The sequence below is a fragment of the Scyliorhinus canicula genome, chromosome 1 (assembly GCF_902713615.1).
Source record: "Scyliorhinus canicula chromosome 1, sScyCan1.1, whole genome shotgun sequence".
In the NCBI taxonomy this organism is placed as follows: domain Eukaryota; kingdom Metazoa; phylum Chordata; class Chondrichthyes; order Carcharhiniformes; family Scyliorhinidae; genus Scyliorhinus; species Scyliorhinus canicula.
In genome coordinates this window covers 149,551,314-149,570,238 of record NC_052146.1, presented here as the reverse complement: position 1 = coordinate 149,570,238, position 18,925 = coordinate 149,551,314, and the positions used below count along the sequence as shown (strand labels likewise).

The window sequence follows — 18,925 nt, the reverse complement described above, 5'->3', positions numbered from 1 at the left end:
ACATCTATCAATCCAAATAATCTGATTTATATTGGTGTGCAAACAGGCAAGAAATGGGGCAATAGTTTATGCCCTGGGGTGGCATTGGATTATGAACCATTATACTAAGATAGAATCATACAGTCATGAAGGAGGCCATTTGGCCCATCATGCCTCTTTGAAAGAACTATCCAATTGGTCTCACTTCCTTTCCCTTTCTAATAGCCTTGCAACTTTAAACCCTTTGACTATTTATACAATTCCCGATTGAAAGACTCCTCATGTCATTTCTAACTATTTTAGCAATCACCTTAAATCTATGTCCTTTGGTTACAAACTCTTCTGCTACTGGAAACATTTTTTCCTTATTGACCCTATCATAGTCCATCGTGATTTTTTGAATACTTTGAACAAATCTCCTCTTCACCTTTTCTGCTGTCAGGCGAGCAACTACAGTCCCTCTTCTCTCTCCAGGAACCTGAAGTCTTTCATTCCTGATTCCATTCTAGTGAATCTCCTCTGCACCCTCTTGTGACAACTCTTCATTACACATTGGAACAGATTCATTGTTATCTTAGTTGGTTCTTAAGGGAGCCTCTCAAAATATAACAGGTCATTGTGCACTGCAAGTTGTCTGCTGGAGCCTTCTAGGGTGGGAGAGGAATTCTTCTGGAGGGAATGCTGGGGGTGCTGGAAGGGGAATGGGGACAAGAGATAGAGTCTGAAAGTTGGCACCATGCCCGAATAGAACAGACTCAGTGGGCCAAGCTCATCTTTTCCTGACTCTTTTTCAGATGTTTGCATGTCAACTCACTGCACAACTCAGTTCATTATCTTTTATCAGTCACAAATTTAAGAGAATGCATGGCTATGCCTTGTTATGAAATAGACTGTCACAAGGCCAAATCCAGCATGAATTTATTTCTTGTTCATTATTGTCCAATTATTAAGATAAATTGTGTTGGTTGTTAATTAGATTGATACTATTTTTTTGCTGAATTGAAATAATTGTATCGGAGTGTTTAGCTGACTTGAGGATTATGATTGATTCATGAATGCAAGTTGTTGATTTCTCTCCATTTATTATGGACGCGAAATAAACTGAACACATGACCGACACACGCGCTTTCAAACCTAATTGTTACCTCTTTAATAAAGTTCATGAAGCGGCTTCCAAATCGCCAGGGCTTGTGTCTGTGGCACTGCAAAGAGTTAACAGTCATCTGAGGGGCTCGCTGATAGGACATTGATACAATATGAACTGCATCGTATGTCAGAGCAGCATCTGTCTGAAATAAATGTGAAAACTGCTTAAGTTGATTTCTCGGAGTGCCTGTGTTGCTTCTGCAGTGCATGTTAGACCTGATCTGACACCTGGCTGTTTGACAGCTGGGCTTTATATCCTAGCATGCTCCAGATATAGTAGCCTATAACAATACTTCAAACCATAAATTAATCTGTCAACTCTGCTACTTTTATTTTGAGCAGTCCTATTCAAAATATTGTGCAACTTGAAAAGGTTGTTTTTATAATGTTTATCAGAAACCATGGATTTCAACTGTCATTTGCTGCTTTGTAACATTTACATCATGCCACAGTATATAGATTAATCCGTAAAGCCACTTAATTGTCTCCCTCGCCTTTGAAAATTTCAGAACAAATGAATGCATTCAATCAGAGTTCAGTAGCTCCTTTAAAGTGAAGTCTTTGCCCTTTACAGGGTTGTATGAATTTGATGGCTTTTAAATGATCTTCCAACATGCTTCCCTCTCTGAATTGGGAGGGAGCAGCGAGGGCGTTTGGGGTGGTGAGGAATTCTTCTGGGAAAACAGACTTCCTTGAACACTGTTACAGCCATTGTGTGCTTGCCCAGCTTTCCGCTTGGCCACAGTGCGATTCATCATGCGTCTGCCAATAGTTGCAATGGAGCATTTCTCTGGCAGGCACTGCTCCATTTCGTAACCTGGCTGAGAACTCAATGTACTTTGAGAAGGGAAGCTTCACCTGTCAGCTCAGGCTAAGATTTGGGCCTATGCTTGGCAGTCCCAGTATTTTATTTGTAGAAGTGCAAGCTACTTCTCGCACCCAATGAGTTCAGTAAGGAAGTATGCACACTGTCACATGCTACCACGGATTCAGTTAGTGGCTACAGTCAGTTCATTGCAAACGTATCTACCGAGAATCTGTTCTATTTTTGAAAGTAAGACGGGGGGGGCTTTTAATAATTGTAAATGACAGATGCTGAGCACATCTACTGACATCACTCCATATCCACTTCACTTATTAAAGAAATGGCTAGTATTTCGCAGTGCATTTGTATATGCCAGGGAATTTTTTTTTCTTTCTTTTTTTAAAATAAATTTAGAGTACCCAATTCACTTTTTCCAACTAAGGGGCAATTTAGCATGGCCAATCCACCTAGCCAGCACATCTTTGGGTTGTGGGGGCGAAACCCACTCAAACACGGGGAGAATGTGCAAACTCCACACAGACAGTGACCCAGAGCCGGGATCGAACCTGGGACCTCGGCGTCGTGAGGCAACAGGGCTAACCCACTGCGCCACCGTGCTGCCCTCATATGCCAGGGAATTAAAGAGCTCAGCATTTATAGTACCGAGCTCTTGAATTACTCTTCATGAAGTTACCTTAGATAATGTATTATAAGCCAATTTGCTATCACGGTTCTAAGCTTCTGAGTCTATTTGAATGGTTTAATTTAGTTGCATTGATTTTGTAATGTGAATATTATAATTTCTGAAATGTTGAAATTTGGGCAATGCATTAAGTATGTTGATAAACAGTCAGATGCTCATATACCAGTGAATGAAACATTTACTAGCCCCTCTCAAGGAAGAGAAAATAAGTTGATTCCTAGAAACTGGCCGCTATCCCTAATCCAGCAACAACAATAACCAGTATTTGCATAGCATCTTCAGTGTAGGAAAGCAACCCATAAAGCTTCAGGCAGGAAATGAATGGCAAAACAAACATTCGGAGGGGTGACCAAGAGTAACTTTTCAAAGCTTGCCAAAGAGACAAAGCTAGGAACCAATAAAGAGGCTGCAAAGAAGTATCGGTTAAGGTTAAGTGAGTGGGCATCAAGGTGGCAGATAGAGTATAAGGTGAAGAAGTATGAGGTGAGAAGAAGTGTGAGAGTAGAAAGGCAGAATAATTGTTTTAAGGCATGATACATTTTAATATTGATGTTTAGAGATTTGGGGGTGCAAAGAAAACTAAAAGTTAGCCTGCAGTTACAGCAAGCAATTGGGAAAGCAAATGATATGTTGGCCCTTATTACACAGTGACTGGAGTAAATGAACAAGGGGGTCTTTCTCCAATTGTATTGAGATTTAATAAGGCCACACCTGGGAGGACTGTGTACGGTTTTGGTCTCCATAGCTAAGTAAGGGTATTCTTGCCTTAGAGGAGGTTACAGCAAATGTCCACAAAATTGGTTGCTGGAATGAAAGGATTGTCCTATGATGACAGGCTGAGTAATTGGCCTATAAATCATGAAGTTTGGAAGACTGAGCGGTGAACCCATTGAAGCAAACAGGATTCTGAAGGAGCTTAATGGGCTAGTAGTACAGAGGTTCTTTCCCCTGGCTGGGGATCTAGATTATAGGGGGTACTGTCTAAGGATAAAGGACCAATCAGTTAGGACTGGGATGAGGAGTAATTTCTTCACTCAAAGTGTTGTGAATCTTTGAAATTCTCTACCCCAGAAGGTTGGGGGTAGTCGATTATTGAGTAATTTCAAAATTGGGATAGATGAATGTTTGCTCTCTCAGGTAATCAACAGGAATGGTGAATAGCCAGGCAAGTGGAAGATCAGGCATGATTGTATTGAATGGCAGAATATGCTTGAGGGGCTGAATGGCCTACTCCTGATGCTATTTCTTATGCTCTAATGTTTCTAAATATTCTACTAGGAGACATATACAAAAGGGAGTGAATTTAAAATGTATGTAAAAAAGATTGTGATTTATTTATCACAGTGAAGAAAACCTGGCAGCCCTGCCTATGAACTTTTGAACTCGGTTTGATCATTTGGAAACCTATCGTACCGTCATAATTCCATCAAGTAGGCCAGACTCCGCACTGGGAGATGCTTGGAGACGCTCCATGGACCACTTTTCAATGATTGAAGCTACATGCAGGTTTTCTGTGTTTAAAATTCGGAATCCTGTCATGTTTACACCACAGTAGCGATAGGAATCTAAGTCGAGGGCGAAGAGATCCTGTGAAAGAGAGAGTAAGTCCTATGTTAAAGCATTTCACACGCTGAATCTAATGAATAGCCCTACTGTCTCCTTTGTTTCCAATGCAGCCGCCTTCTATCAATGATGCACTCGAGTGGTTTTCTGCTTAACATTCCTTCAGCTGCAATGATCAATATTGAAAGCCGTGTAAAACCCTCCAGAGCTAAGCTTAAACCACTATAAGTATCTGCTCTGCACTGTGACAACTCAGCTGCAAAAAAAGATAGGTTTGAATCAACTTTTAAATAATAAGAAGAATGCTGCACCATTAATTGTGCCTCTTAATCGTGCTGTCATGGTAAGTGAAAGAGTTGGCATTTGCTTAACTAAAATGGAGCAAATACTGTGCCAAATGCTGAGAACTTTCTTTCATAAGTTGCTACATTTCTTTCCAGTTGCTGCATTTGACCTGTGATCCCATGAAGACAAGACCTAGAGGCAGATATTTCCGATCAATCAATCTTTACATTTACAAACAAAATTCCTCTGTACATTAGCAAGTTGAGGTGTGGACTCCCCGAATGGTCAGTGTCAGATGGCCAGCAAATGTTTGACAGGAGGAAGTATGGAAGATCAGTGTATGGATCATCTATCGGTTTGGAATAACTGTATGCTGAAATTCTGAAATAAAAGTTGAGGATACTGTAAATGCAGAGTGGCAAAATGAAAAGTCACAAATAAATAAGAGAATTAAAAGGTCATACATTATTTTTTCTGACTGCTGTACATTTTGGTTTTCACTGATTTATCCCCTTTCCCCACCAATGATCTCCCTCCTTCCTTCCTATCTAATAATGTTCTTTCTTTTCTCCAGTGTAATTATATGGATGCTGACCTCCCTCTGGTACTGAGTCTAAACTTTCCAGGAGCAAGGCTCGATGCAGAATGTTGCTCGGCTTTCTGGTGGGCTCTCGTCCGGTGGCTGGGGAGCTGGCGAGAGTCCTGCATCCCCTCCTTTGAGGGACTTAATTGGGGAAGAGGAAACAGGATCCCCAGCCATCATCCTCCTGTCTGATTAAATGTTGTGAACTGGATTCTCCCAAAATGGGGCTATGTCCCCACGTTGGCGTTGCACTCCCGAGTTTCCTGAAAAAAATACAAGCCGATTCAATGTCCTGCAGAGGACTAGCAGGGACCTGGAGTACTTCACGCAGCTTTGGCTGCAGATACGGGCGCCCATACTTCCGGTTTCGAGTCCGCGCATGTGCACGGCGGTGGCCTCCGTCGCACCATGGCGGACTCAGACCGTGGAGGCATCTTGAAGATGTAGGCCCCCCTGATCGGCCGCATGCTTGCGGATTCAACCGGCCCGATCTCTCCCCTGGCCACCAGGAAGGCCCCCCCACTCTCATGTGCCCGAACCCCCTGCCCCCCCCCCCCCCCCCACTTCCCGGCAGGGCGGCCGCGGACTGAGTCCGCAGCCGCCACGCGAGAGTTCCGACCAGCCATAGCATGTTAGTTCCACGGCGTCGGGAACTCGGCTGATTGGGAGCGGGGGATCGCTGGGCGGGCCACTGGCAATGGTGCCCCAGCCACATGGAGTAAATTGCGAAATTGCTGATTCTCGGGTCCCAGAGAATCGCCGAAGCGGTGCCGGGCCCGATTTTGGTGCAAATGTTGATTCTCCACCCCCCCCGGCCAAACGCGATTTTGGCGCAGGACTACAGAGAATCCAGCTCCCTTTGTCTGATTAAATGCCATTTGTCTGATTAAATGCCTTTCAGCTGCCACTTCAGCTGCAGCGGATGGGTGGGGGGAGGAAGGTGGCGGGGAGGGGGGTGGGGGGGGGGGTGATAAACATATACATTAAATGTTGACTCAGCTGATTCAGTTAATACAATGTTCATGGCTGAAACCGGCCTGTGTGGCATAAGAGTTTGGCACATATCGGGCACGATTCTCCGCTCCCCACGCCGGGTGGGAGAATCGCGGGAGGGCCGGGCGAATCACGACACGCTGCCCTGGCACCCCCCGCGATTCTCCCACCCCCCAAAAATGGCGTGTCGCGTTTTTCGACACGCCGCTCGGAGAATCACCGCTCGCCGTTTTCACGGCAACCGGCGATTCTCCGGCCCACATGGGCCGAGCAGCCCGACGAACCCGACCGGTTCATGCCGGCGGCAACCACACCTGGTCACTGCCGTCGTGAACAGCGCGTGACAGGTAAGTGTGGGGCCTGTGGGGAGCGGAGGGAGGATCGAGCACCACGGGCGTGCTCATGAGATGACTGGCCCGCGATCGGTGCCACTCTTTTCCCTCCGCCGCCCCGCAAGATCAAGCCGCCATGTCTTGCGGGGGCAGCGGAGGGGAAGACGGCAACCACGCATGCGTGGGTTGGAGCCGGCCAACCTGCACATGCGCGACTGACGTCACTTAGGCGCCGCCAGCTGCGTCATTCTCAGCGCCCCCGGGGGAGGGGGGGTGTTAAGAATAGGGGGCGAGGAGCGGCCTCCGACGCCACAGTGAAACACTCCGGGTTTCACTCCGGCGTCGGCACTCAGTCTCCCTTTGGGAGAATTTCGCCCATCGTGTTAAACTGGGACCGAGTCCAGTACTGCCCATGCAGTGAAGAAAGGGAATGCATGACCTGCACCTGGGGCTCAACCTGATTGTGGGCAAAGCCATGTGCACAAGCAAGTATGGAAACAGCTCCGAGTGTCAACCCTAAAAATGCAGAGTAAAATGAACATCCTGAAGACTAAATAAAAATCTGAAGAAGCATAGTAACCTGATGAAAAGCTCAAGAAGTAAATGCCAGCAAGTTTAGGTAAACCCTTTGTTTTCAAATAAATGGCACCATCTTAGATTTCAGCAACTTCTTAAAGTTGAGCCTACCCCTTAAATTTTTAACTGTAGATCAAAATTCCAACTTCCAGATCAGTCTTCACTCATTCAAGAGTCAAACTTAATGGAAAATTGAGTGTACTGGAGAAAATAAATTTGAAACTACCAAAGTGCATCAGGTCTAAGTGAGTCAGAAAGAGTCCAGACTAATTACATTTTAACTGGTTTAGTGAAGTTGCTGATGAAATAATCCAAATGTATTGCATTAATGAATCCTGAACCAGCTTCAATTAAATTTTAAAAGCTTTTGATGAATATTTTAATCTCCAAGTTGTGGAGCGCACAGAGCTTGAAATGAGATACAGAAAACCCCCAGTAAATCACTGAAAAATGAAAAGGCAATTCTTGAGTAAACGACTCAAGAGCGCCAGGGAGGCACAAAATTCCCAGAAGTCTCCAAATTATATCTCTTTTGAACATCCCAACCCATCACCTGAACTGCAACAACAGGTGTTAATGCACAGTGAGCAGTTGTCTATGAATGAAGGAAAGCTATATGATGAAAACTAAAATAAACAAACCCTAAATGAAGTCAGGTCAGAACATGTTTCTATCAGAATTGAATTGGAAAATTTGAAACTCAAGATTCAAGCTGAATACATATCCTTGAAAATGCAAGAGACACAAAAGTTGTCAGTGAACCAAACTGTTCAAGAAATGAATAAACACGGGCGGAATTCTCCGCAAGGCCCGACGCCGTCATGAAACCCGGAGAGGTTCACGATGGCGTCGGAAGCCTCTCCCGGCCCCCTATTCTCCCCTCCCTGGGGCAATAGGAGGGCCGTAATGGGAAACTCGGCCACCGGGCCTTGTCCCTGGCTTCAAGGCCCGGCGCGCCAAGAATGATGACGCGGCAGCGCCTAATGACGTCAGCCGCGCATGCGCGGGTTGGACAGCTCAAACCCGGGCATGCGCGGTTGCCATCTTTCCCCTCTGCCGCCCCGCAAGACGTGGCAGCTTGATCTTGCGTGGCGGCGGAGGGGAAAGAGTGCGTCCCCTTGAGACGCCGGCCCGACGATCGGTGGGCACCGATCGCGGGCCCGTCCCCTCCCGAGCACGGTCGTGTTGCTCGATCCCCGATCCGCCCCCCACAGGCCCCACACTTACCTGGCGTGCCATGTTCACGACGGCAGCGACCAGGTGTGGTTGCCGCCGTCGTGAACAGGTCGGGAACGGCAGGCCGCTCGGCCCATCTGGGCCAGAGAATCGCAAAACCGGACACGCCATTTTGGGGGGGGGTGGGAGAATAGTGGGAGGTGTGGGAGCGGACCTCCCGCTATTCTCCCACCCATCGTGGTTGCGGAGAATCGCGCCCTTTTTGAGGTGTCACAGAGGGACAAGAAAGAGACTACAGAGTTGAATAAAAGGATTGGAGTTTGAGAAGAAAACTTGGGAAAACATTAAATTTCCAAAGAGATGAAAATCAAGAATCTAGAATAGCAAGAGAAAGTAGAACTTCTAAAAAAAGTGTGAGGAATCTCAAAAACAATTAGAAGCACAATTACAAATTGTGAAGTTGAATGATAGCACAGAGCAATTATACTCTGCCAAGGAAAACTGATCAACTTTCAAGTGGGAAGGATGTATTTGATACGGAAAAATGAGAACTAATGAGAACACTGGAATATCGCTTCCAGGAAGTAGAACACTTGAAAGAGCACATGAAACACTTAAATGATGAACTTCGAGGATCAGAAGTCTCTGGTAAGCATTGTGCCAAATTCTGGGAACAGGAGAAGGAATTGCTGATGAATGAAATGAAATGAAAATGAAAATCGCTTATTGTCACGAGTAGGCTTCAATGAAGTTACTGTGAAAAGCCCCTAGTCGCCACATTCCGGCGCCTGTCCGGGGAGGCTGGTACAGGAATCGAACCGTGCTGCTGGCCTGCTTTAAAAGCCAGCGATTTAGCCTGGTGAGCTAAACCAGCCCCTGAATCAGAACAGTTGAGTCACTGCAGCAATAACAATACAAATTAATGAACTTCTTGAACTTCGGTTCAATCTGAACAACATGAAGGATGAGGTGTGCAGTGTAGAAGAATAAACAAAGTCTTTAAAAGCATTGAAGGTGAATTCTGCAGAACAGATTGAAAATTTAATGATTGTGCTGAAAGTGAATAAGGGGTATTCAGTGATCGTGGCAGAAATATTCCAGAAAGAATTAAATACCCAGGCAAAGTTGTTAAATTTATACAGGAGATTTTGCAGATAATTCTGAAACAAAAACAACTCAACTGAACTTATTAGATTTATTGCTGAGCTGAATGAAAAGATTCATAATCTCTAAACAAAATCTGGATGAGAAGAAGCTAATCAAAAGTTGTGAAACAAGTGGGAATAAAGGTTCCATTGTTGAAACCTAAACTTCCATATGTGTCGTGGCGAGCCTCATTATGAAATAAGAGGAAAAGATTGTATGGAGATGAGCGCACTGTTCGTCCAGCCCCCCAAAAATGGGATAAATCAACAACTACCGATCACCAAACTGCCAAATCGACAAAGAAATGCTCAATAACAAGGAATGGAAACCGAGGATGAAAGGATACCCAGAATGCCAGAACAACCTCCAAATCAACAGTTTACTTGCAACAACAGAACCTATCACTCTTCTGACAGTAGTGTGAACAGAATGTGGAACGGATATAAAAGGGCTCCAGGCCACTTGAACATATGAACTCAGAGACTTGAAGATGAGCTGAGGTGAGGGGGTGGGGGGCTATAAGACTCCATTAAGGCCTATCCAACACCCTACAACAGTCTTTACAACTACCCACTACCAATTGACATATTGTTGCAGAGTTCATTCTCTGCTTTTATTTTCAATTTCCGGCATTTAGGGTGGCACGATGGTGCAATGGTTCGCACTGCTGCCTCATGGCATCGAGGACACGGGTTGAATCCTGGCCCCGGGTCATGTCCGTGTGGGGTTTGCATATTCTCTCATGTCTGCGTGGGCCTGGGCAGCACGGTGGCCTAGTGGTTAGCACAACCGCCTCACGACGCTGAGGTCCCAGGTTCGATCCCGGCTCTGGGTCACTGTCCGTGTGGAGTTTGCATATTCTCCCCGTGTCTGCGTGGGCTTCGCCCCCACAACCCAAAAATGTGCACAGTAGGTGGATTGGCCACGCTAAATTGCCCCTTAATTGGAAAAAATAATTGGGTAATCTAAATTTATTTTTAAAAAATGTCTGCGTGGGCCTCACCCCCACAACCTAAAGGTGTGCAGGGTAGGTGGATTGGTCAAGCTAAATTGCCCCTTAATTGGAAAAAAAAAAATTAGCTAAAAAGTGACCAATTCTGACAAACGTGGATGTTATATTTCAACATATTACAGGGAGATTACAGCATTTGAAGGGCTTTAAAAGTTACTGTCACAGACACGGATTTTAATTTCCTTTTGTTCTCACCGGCATTCTCATCCCAAACACATTTTTTTCACTCACTCTTGTTATCAGTCTCGGTGTCTCTTTCACCAGGAGTGAAATAGAAGCAAAGGATTCAGTAATGCATCTAACATTTTAGGGTGAACAAATTGCCCATGAGTAGCATATTATTGAAAATTCACAAAAATGATTTGATTGTGTGTTCTGGTCCCTGTGTTCCTTTTAAATGTTTAAACAAATGGGAAGAGTTATGTGGAATGTTAATCTAGTCCGATAAGATAGCTCAAAACCTCATTGATCTAATGAGTGTTTCCCCATGATTGCCATTTAATGAATGCTGTATCTGTTCTAGTACAGTAAACAAACAAAATAACAGAATATCAAAGGCTCAGACAAAAGCAGAAATCAATGTTCTTAAATTGAATGCCTCTGCGAGACCGCTCCACACCGTCAGAAATAGACTTGTGTGCTTCATTCTGGTGTTAGTATTAGATAATCCTGTACGTTATTCCGCTTCATAATGTTCTACATTCTAATGAACAAAACAATTATTTTTATAGCTGTTGCATATTAGGGCAGAGTGGGTGTTTAGCTTTGAAATGCACAAAATCCCCAAACAGGTTATTTTCTGAGATGATTTTACATAATGTCCATCAGTGGGGCCCCATGCTGTTGTAAGATGTAAGAAATGCATTCATGTGACATCAGTATCCCTCTGGAAGTATTATAAGAATCTTTCTGGCTGCTCACCACTGCACTTAAATTCAGCACTGCTCTAGCAGAGCTCGGAATTGGACAATCATGCATAATTCTCTCAAATTGGATGAAATGAGATTCGCGATCCTTAGCAAAATCTGAAATGTGATCGGCCTCAATGCATGCATTTCAAACAGCTCAAGGAGAGATAATAATTTTCAGTTAATATCTAATGAATTGATCTACCAGCATTTGAAATCTTGAAACATCAGATGCTGGGAGTGAAAAATAAAAGATCAAAGGATGTGTGAGAATGTGGGGCTCCATGAAAAAAATCAGAGTAACATGAAGAGATGGGCAAATGATGAAGTTTGGGACAATAATGATGGGGAAAGTCAGGATAAAGGAGAAAAAGGAATACGAGATGAGGCTGACAGTTATTGATAAGAAATATCTCAGTTTGGATTCTGCCAGGGTCACGTGGCTCCTTAACTCAATACAATGTTGATCTAAATAGCAGTACGGTGGCACAGTTGTTAGCACAGCTGTCTTACAGCTCCAGGGACCCAGGTTCAATTCCAGCCTTGGGTGACAGTGTGGAGTTTACACTTTTTGCATGGGTTTCTTCCAGGTGCTCCGGTTTCCTCCCACAGTCCAAAGCTGTGCCGGTTAGGTGGATTGGCCATGTTAAATTACCCCATAGTGTCCAAAGGGTTACTGAATTACAGGATAGGGTGGGGGTGTGGGCTGAAATAGGGGCCGGGATTCTCCCCGACCCGGCGGGGCGGGGGGGTCCCGGCGTATTGGAGTGACGTCAGGCCTCCCCAAAGGTGTGGAATTCTCCGCACCTTTAGGGGCCAAGCCCTCACATTGAGGGGCTAGGCCCGCGCCGGAGTGGTTGCCGCTCCACCGACCGACGCGAACGGCCTTTGGCGCCCCGCCAGCTGGAGCCGAAAGGCCTTCGCCGGCCGGCGGAAGTCCACACATGCACTGATGCAACAGGAGCTGCTGACGTCATACCGGCGCATGCATGGTGAAGGCCACGGCAGGGCGGAAGAAAAAGAGTGCCCCCATGGCACAGGCCCGCCCGCCGATCAGTGGGCACCAATCGTGGGCCAGGTCACCGTGGGTGCACCTCCCGGGGTCAGACCGTGCGCCCCCCCCCTCCCCCCTCCCAGGACCCCGGAGCCTGACCGCGCCGCCAATCCCACTGGTACCAGAGGTGGTTTAAACCACGGCAACGGGAGAGGCCCGTCAGCGGCGGGACTTCGGCCCATCGCGGGCCGGAGAATCGCTGCGGGGTGGCCCGCCAACCGGCGTGGGGGGCCCGCCGACTGGCGCGGCGCGATTCCCACCCCGGCCGATTCCCGGGTGGCGGAAAATACGGGCCACGGCGGGGGCCGGATTGACGCCGGCCCCGGGGGGATCGGAGAATTCCGCCCCGTGTGTTCTTTCCAAGGGCAAACCCGATGGGATGAATGGCATCTGTCTACACTGGAAGGGATTCTATGAAAAGCGATGAACTCAGATGAGATTACAGTGACTGCCCTTGACATCAAGGCAGCATTTGAACAACTGCTCCCCGTACCTGGAATCCCTGACTGTGAAGTGCAGCCTATCCTACCTTCCATGGGAGCTCACTTCTGCCAACATCACGGCAGTCGGGGCAGCACGATGGCACAGTGGATAGCACTGCTGCCTCACGGCGCCGAGGTCCCAGGTTCGATCCCGGCCCTGGGTCACTGTCCGTGTTTCGGTTGCACATTCTTCCCATGTTTGCGTGGGTTGCGCCCCCACAACACAAAAATGTGCAAGCTAGGTGGATTAGCCACGCTAAATTGCCCCCCTTAATTGGAAAAAATGAATTGGGCATTCTAAATTTATAAAACAAAAAAAATAAATAAATAAAATATCATAACAGCAGTCAACATTCCCCCCAGGGGGAAGTGAAGAAGGCGGTTGATGAATTTTACACTGCTATAAATAACAATGAAACAGAATACCCAAAGGCCTTGTTAATTGTGGCTGGGGACTTCAAACAGGCCAACCTCAAAAGTGTACTGCCAAAATTCTATCATCACATCTCCTATCAACCTGGGTGGCAAATTTCAGGGATCTATGTACATGGACACTGCTCATACACACTACCAAGAAACTTACCATTAGCCCAGTACTCTGTATTCCTGTTACTCCTTCCAAAATGAATCACCTCACACTTTTCTGCATTAAACACCATTTGCCACCTCTCAGCCCAGATCTACAGCTTATCTATGTCCCTCTGTAACGTGCAACATCCTTCCGCACTGTCCACGACTCCACCGACTTTAGTGACATCTGAAAATGTACTCACCCATCCTTCTACGCCCTCCTCCAGGTCATTTATAAAAATAACAAACAGCAGTGGCTCCAAAACAGATCCTTGTGGTACACCAGTAGCAACTGAACTCCAGGCTGAATATTTCCCATCAACCACCACCCTCTGTCTTCTTACAGCTCGCCAATTTCTATTCCAAACTGCTAAATCACCCTGAATCCCATGCCTCCATATTTTCTGATGTGGAGATGCCGGCGTTGGACTGGGGTGAGCACAGTAAGAAGTCTTACAACACCAGGTTAAAGTCCAACAGGTTTGTTTCAAACACGAGCTTTCGGAGCACGGCTCCTTCTTCAGGTGAATGGAAAGGCTTGTTCCAGAAATAGACACAGTCAGAGATGCCCCGGAATGCGAGCACCTGCAGGAAAGGATGTTCCGAAGCGTGGTACATTGGCGAGACCATGCAGACACTGCGACAACGAATAAACGGGCATCGTGCGACTATCAACAGGCAGGACTGTTCCCTTCCAGTTGGGGAACACTTCAGCAGTCAAGGACATTCAGCCTCTGATCTCCGGGTCAGCATTCTACAAGGAGGCCTCCAGGAGACGCGACAACGCAAAATTGCTGAGCAAAAACTTATAGCTAAGTTCCGCACGCATGAATGCGGACTCAACCGGGATCTGGGATTCATGTCGCATTACATTCGGCCCCCACCAACAAGCCTGGACTTGCAGAGGCCTACCGACTGAACTGGCTTGGGACAATTCACACCTCTTTAACCTGGAGTTACCTCTCTCTCTGCATCTTTGATGATTTGATTGCCTGCAGGTGCTCGCATTCCGGGGCATCTCTGACTGTGTCTATTTCTGGAACAAGCCTTTCCATTCACCTGAAGAAGGAGCCGTGCTCCGAAAGCTCGTGTTTGAAACAAACCTGTTGGACTTTAACCTGGTGTTGTAAGACTTCTTACTGTCCATATTTTCTGCAATAGCCTACCGTGGGGAATCTTATCAAATGCTTTACTGAAATCCATATACACCATATCAACTGCTTTACCCTCGTCCACATGTTTGGTCACCTTCTCAAAGAACTCAATAAGGTTTGTGAGGCACGACCTACCCTTCACAAAACCGTGTTGACTATCTCCAATCAAATTATTCCTTTCTAGATGATTATAAATCCTGGCCGGGATTCTCCCCTACCCGGCGGGCGGGGGTCCCGGCGTAGCAGAGTGGCGCCAACCACTCCGGCTTCGGGCCTCCCCAAAGGTGCCTCATCGCATCATAATTGCCTTTCTAAGGCAATTCGGCTTGTCCAATTTTTACAGATGTACCAAAGAAAGCATCCCATCTGGCTACATCACAGCTTGGTATGGTAACTGCTCGGCCAAAGACCATAAGAAACTACAGATAGTTGTGAACACATCCCAGTCCATCATGCAAACCCACCTCCTATCCATTGACTCTGTCTACACCTACTGCTGCCTTGTGAAAGTGGCAGCATAATCAAACAACCCTCCCAGCTGGATTATTCTCTCTCCCAATCTCTTCTATCGGGCAGGAGATACAAGAATCTGGGAATATGCACGAACGGATTCAAAAACAGTTTCTTCCCGCTGTTACCAGACTCCTGAATGACCCTCTTATGGAATGAACTGATCTCTCCATGCATCTTCTCTACTGAGTGGTACTGCACTCCATGGGCTGGATTCTCCGATCGCCGACACCAAAATCGCATTCGGCGATTGGCCGGGCAATTGTTTTTACGCTGGAATTATGGGGTGCCGTTTTTCCAATGCTCCAGCTCTCAAAAACGGCGTACTCCTTGAGTACACTGCACTCTGTCGGGACGGCGTCACAACGTTACCTGAGGCCCTCCACCCGATGCTCTGCCCCGATGGGCCAAGTCCCCGATGGCGTGGGGTGCTTGTCCTCACAACCTTCGGGGACTTCAAGTGGTGGCTGCGGACTGTATCCAGTGCCGCCGCAGTCACGGGGTGAGGGAAGCTGTTCTGCTGGCATGGGGTGCTTCAGTGGGGGGACGGCGCCAACTTTTTGGTCGGAAGAACATGCGTACTTAGCTGCAGAATCGGAGAATCCAGCCCCATTTGCTTCACCCGATGCCTGTGCCTATGTATTTACATTGTTTATCTATCTTATGTCCTCTGTTTCTTCATGTATTAAATAATCTGTCTGGACTATAGGCAGAACAATACTTTTTACTGTACCTCAGTATACGTGATAATAAATCCAAATCCAATCCAAACCAGTGTGACATAAAGGAGCCCTTGGGGTCCACTGGAATCAGGGGGAAAACTCTCCACTGGTTGGAGTCATATCTAGTACAAAGGTCATGGTATTGGATATCAATAATCTCAATTCTGGGATACTGTATCACTGCAGGGATTTCTTGGAGTAATGTCCTTGTCTTGTGTTTGTTAGACATAGAATTTACAGTGCAGAAAGAGGCCATTCAGCCCATAGAGTCTGCACTGACCCATGGAAAGATGCACCTTCACCCTATCCCCATAACCCAATAGTCCCATCTAACCTTCTTGGACACTAAGGGCAATTTAGCATGGTCAATCCACCTAACCTGCACATCTTTGGACTGTGGGAGGAAACTGGAGCACCCGGAGAAAACCCACGCAGACACAGGGAGAATGTGCAGACTCCGCACAGTGACCAAAGTCGCAAATCGAACCTGGGACCCTGGAGCTGTGAAGCAACAGTGCTAACCACTGTGCTACCGTGCCGCCCACTGTACCATGCCACCGGTTTGTTGATGGTTGCATAAGATTCAGCACCATTTGTGACTCCACAGATACTGAAGCTGTCTAAGTCCAAGTGCAGCCAGACTTGATCCATTTTCAGGTTTGCACTGATAAGTGGCAGTTAACATTCATGCCACACAAGTGAGAGACAATGACTACCTTCAACAAGAAAGAATTTAACCATCTCCCATGACAATCAATGGTATTACCATTGCTAAATCCCTCAATACCAACATTGGGTGTTGCTATCGACCAGAAACTGAACTGGACTCCCAAAAGCCTGGCCACCATTTTCAAGACAAAAGTCAGGAATATGATGGAATACTCTCCACTAGCCTGGAAAAGTGCAGCTCCAATAACACTGCAAGACACTCAACACCATCCAGGACAAAGCTGCCCAATGGATTGGCATCCCTTCCACCACCTTAAACATTCACTCCCTCCACCACCAACACCTAGTGGCAGCAGTGTGTATCATCTACAATCTGCACTGCAACAACTTACCAACACACCTTCAACAGCACCTACCAAAGCTGCGACCTCTACCACCTGGAAAGACAAGGGCAGCAGATGCATTTAAAAAAAAAATTAAATCATTTACAGGATGTGGGCATCACTGGTTTGGCCAGCATTTATTGCCCATCACTAGTTGCCCTTCAGAAGGTGGTGGTGAGTTGCCTTCTTGAACCGCTGCAGTCCCTGAGATGTAGGTACACCCACTGTGATGTTACAGAGGCAGTTCCAGGATGTTGCCGTAACAACAGTGAAGGAGCAGTGATATATTTCCAAGTCAGGGTGGTGAGTGATTTGGAGGGGAACCTCCAGGTGGTGGGTTCCCAGATACCTGCTGCCCTTGTCCTTCTAGATGGTAGTGGTCGTGGGTTTGGAAGGTGCTGTCTAAGTAACCTTGATGAGTTACTGCAGCTCATCCTGTAGATGATGCACACCGTTGCCACTGTCCATCAGTGATGGAGGGTTTGAATGTTTGTGGAAGGGTGAGCAATTAAGTGGGCTGCTTTGTCCTGGATGGCGTGGTGTCAAGCTTCTTGAGTGTTGTTGGAGCTGCACTCATCCAGGCAAGTGGAGAGTATTCCATTACACTCCTGACTTGTGCCTTGTAGAGGTGGACAGGCTTTGCAGAGTCAGGTGGTGAGTTTCTCGCCGTAGGATTCCTACTCTTTGACCTGCCCTGATAGCCACAGTATTAATATGGCTAGTCTAGTTCAGTTTCCGATCAATGGTAGACCCCAGGATTTTAATTGTGCATGATTCAGCAATGGTAATGCCATTGAATGTCATGCGGTGGTGGTTAGATCCTCCTTAGAATATGGTCAATGCATGCCATTTGTGTTGTGCGAATGCAACTTGCCACTTGTCAGCCCAAGCCTGGATATTGTCCAGGTCTTGCTGCATTTGGGCATGGGCTGCTTCATTACGGCATGGAGCCCTCACCATTTGCAAGTTTCTCTCCAATCACCATACCATCCTGACTTGGAAATATATCACTGTTCCTTCATTGTTGCTGGGTCAAAATCCTGGAACTTCCTCTCTATCAGCACTGTGGGTGTACCTGCACAATGTGGACTGCCATAATTAAACAAGGCAGCTATACATCACCTTGTCATAGGCATTTATGGATGGTCATTGATTACCCATCTAGCGACATCCAAATCCCATGAAAATTTTTGCAAACATGAAAAAAAATAAAGGAGGTTGGGAGTGGCGAGCACCAGTCGAGGAGAAAGTGAAAGAGTTTCATTGAGGAGGATCAAGGTACATCAATATATTGAAGGTTTTGCTTTTTTGTGCAGGGTAGTGGGATATGTGTTGCAGAAAGGAAATGTGGAAAATATTGATGGAGCTAACAGTAGAAAAGAAATAACTTTGGCAAAAATAAGCAAACCTTAAGTCATTTAAGACCCATTCTGGGTCCAGAATGTATATTTCTTAGACTGTTGAAAGGTGTGAAGGGAAGATAGCAGAGGCTTGGGTCTAATTCTCCAACCCATCTTAAATGTGAAAACGAGCCTCAGAACAGTGGCCAATGTATTACTGTTGGAAACATTACCCAGTAGACAGTGGACAGGTAAATGTACTGCAAGAAAGATGAGAACCAATTGTGACCAACAAACGCCCCAGCAGGAGTAGTAATCCAAGGCCATGATCGCATCTCAGGATTTAGGTGAGGGTTACTAAGGTCAAGGTTTATTTATCGTGCCTCCTGAATGATTCCTTGTGATCACTGCCAGGCATTTGTTTTATTTCATTTAGAACCAGCTAAGTTCCTTGCGTAGATTGCAACCAAGAATCATTCTAGATATTTCTAATTCAGCTCTTCTCTTGCCCTCTATGTGCTAGGCTTTACAGATCAGCTGAATATACCTCTTGTCCTCACTAATTGATTTTGTCAGGATAATTTTGACTAAGCAAGTTTTCCTCACGTAAACACAAATAAGAAACTGAAATAAACATGTTCAGGTTTTTTTTCTTTTGGAGTTTCATCGTAAGTACATGAAGCATAAATTTCCATAGCTGCACAGACAGCTGGCAGAGCAAGCACTCCAAGGGTTAAAGTGCCATGTAAAATCCACCTGCCATGCTGCCTATTCAAAGGAATGCATTGAACAAGGCCAGCTGGCAGCAGCTTCCTAACCCTGCGCCAAGCTCCT

General features: G+C 46.3%; 1 protein-coding gene across 1 annotated transcript in view; it reads right to left on the bottom strand.

The window, feature by feature from the left end:
• LOC119968589 (glutamate receptor ionotropic, kainate 3-like) overlaps positions 1-18,925 on the bottom strand; it is a 653,521-nt gene that overhangs the window by 401,625 nt on the left and 232,971 nt on the right. The window contains exons 6-7 of the mRNA XM_038801220.1: positions 4,047-4,220; positions 1,125-1,268 (exon numbers count right to left, since the gene is read on the bottom strand). Coding sequence (XP_038657148.1) covers positions 1,125-1,268; positions 4,047-4,220 — 318 coding nt within the window. The remainder of the gene's footprint in view (positions 1-1,124; positions 1,269-4,046; positions 4,221-18,925) is intronic.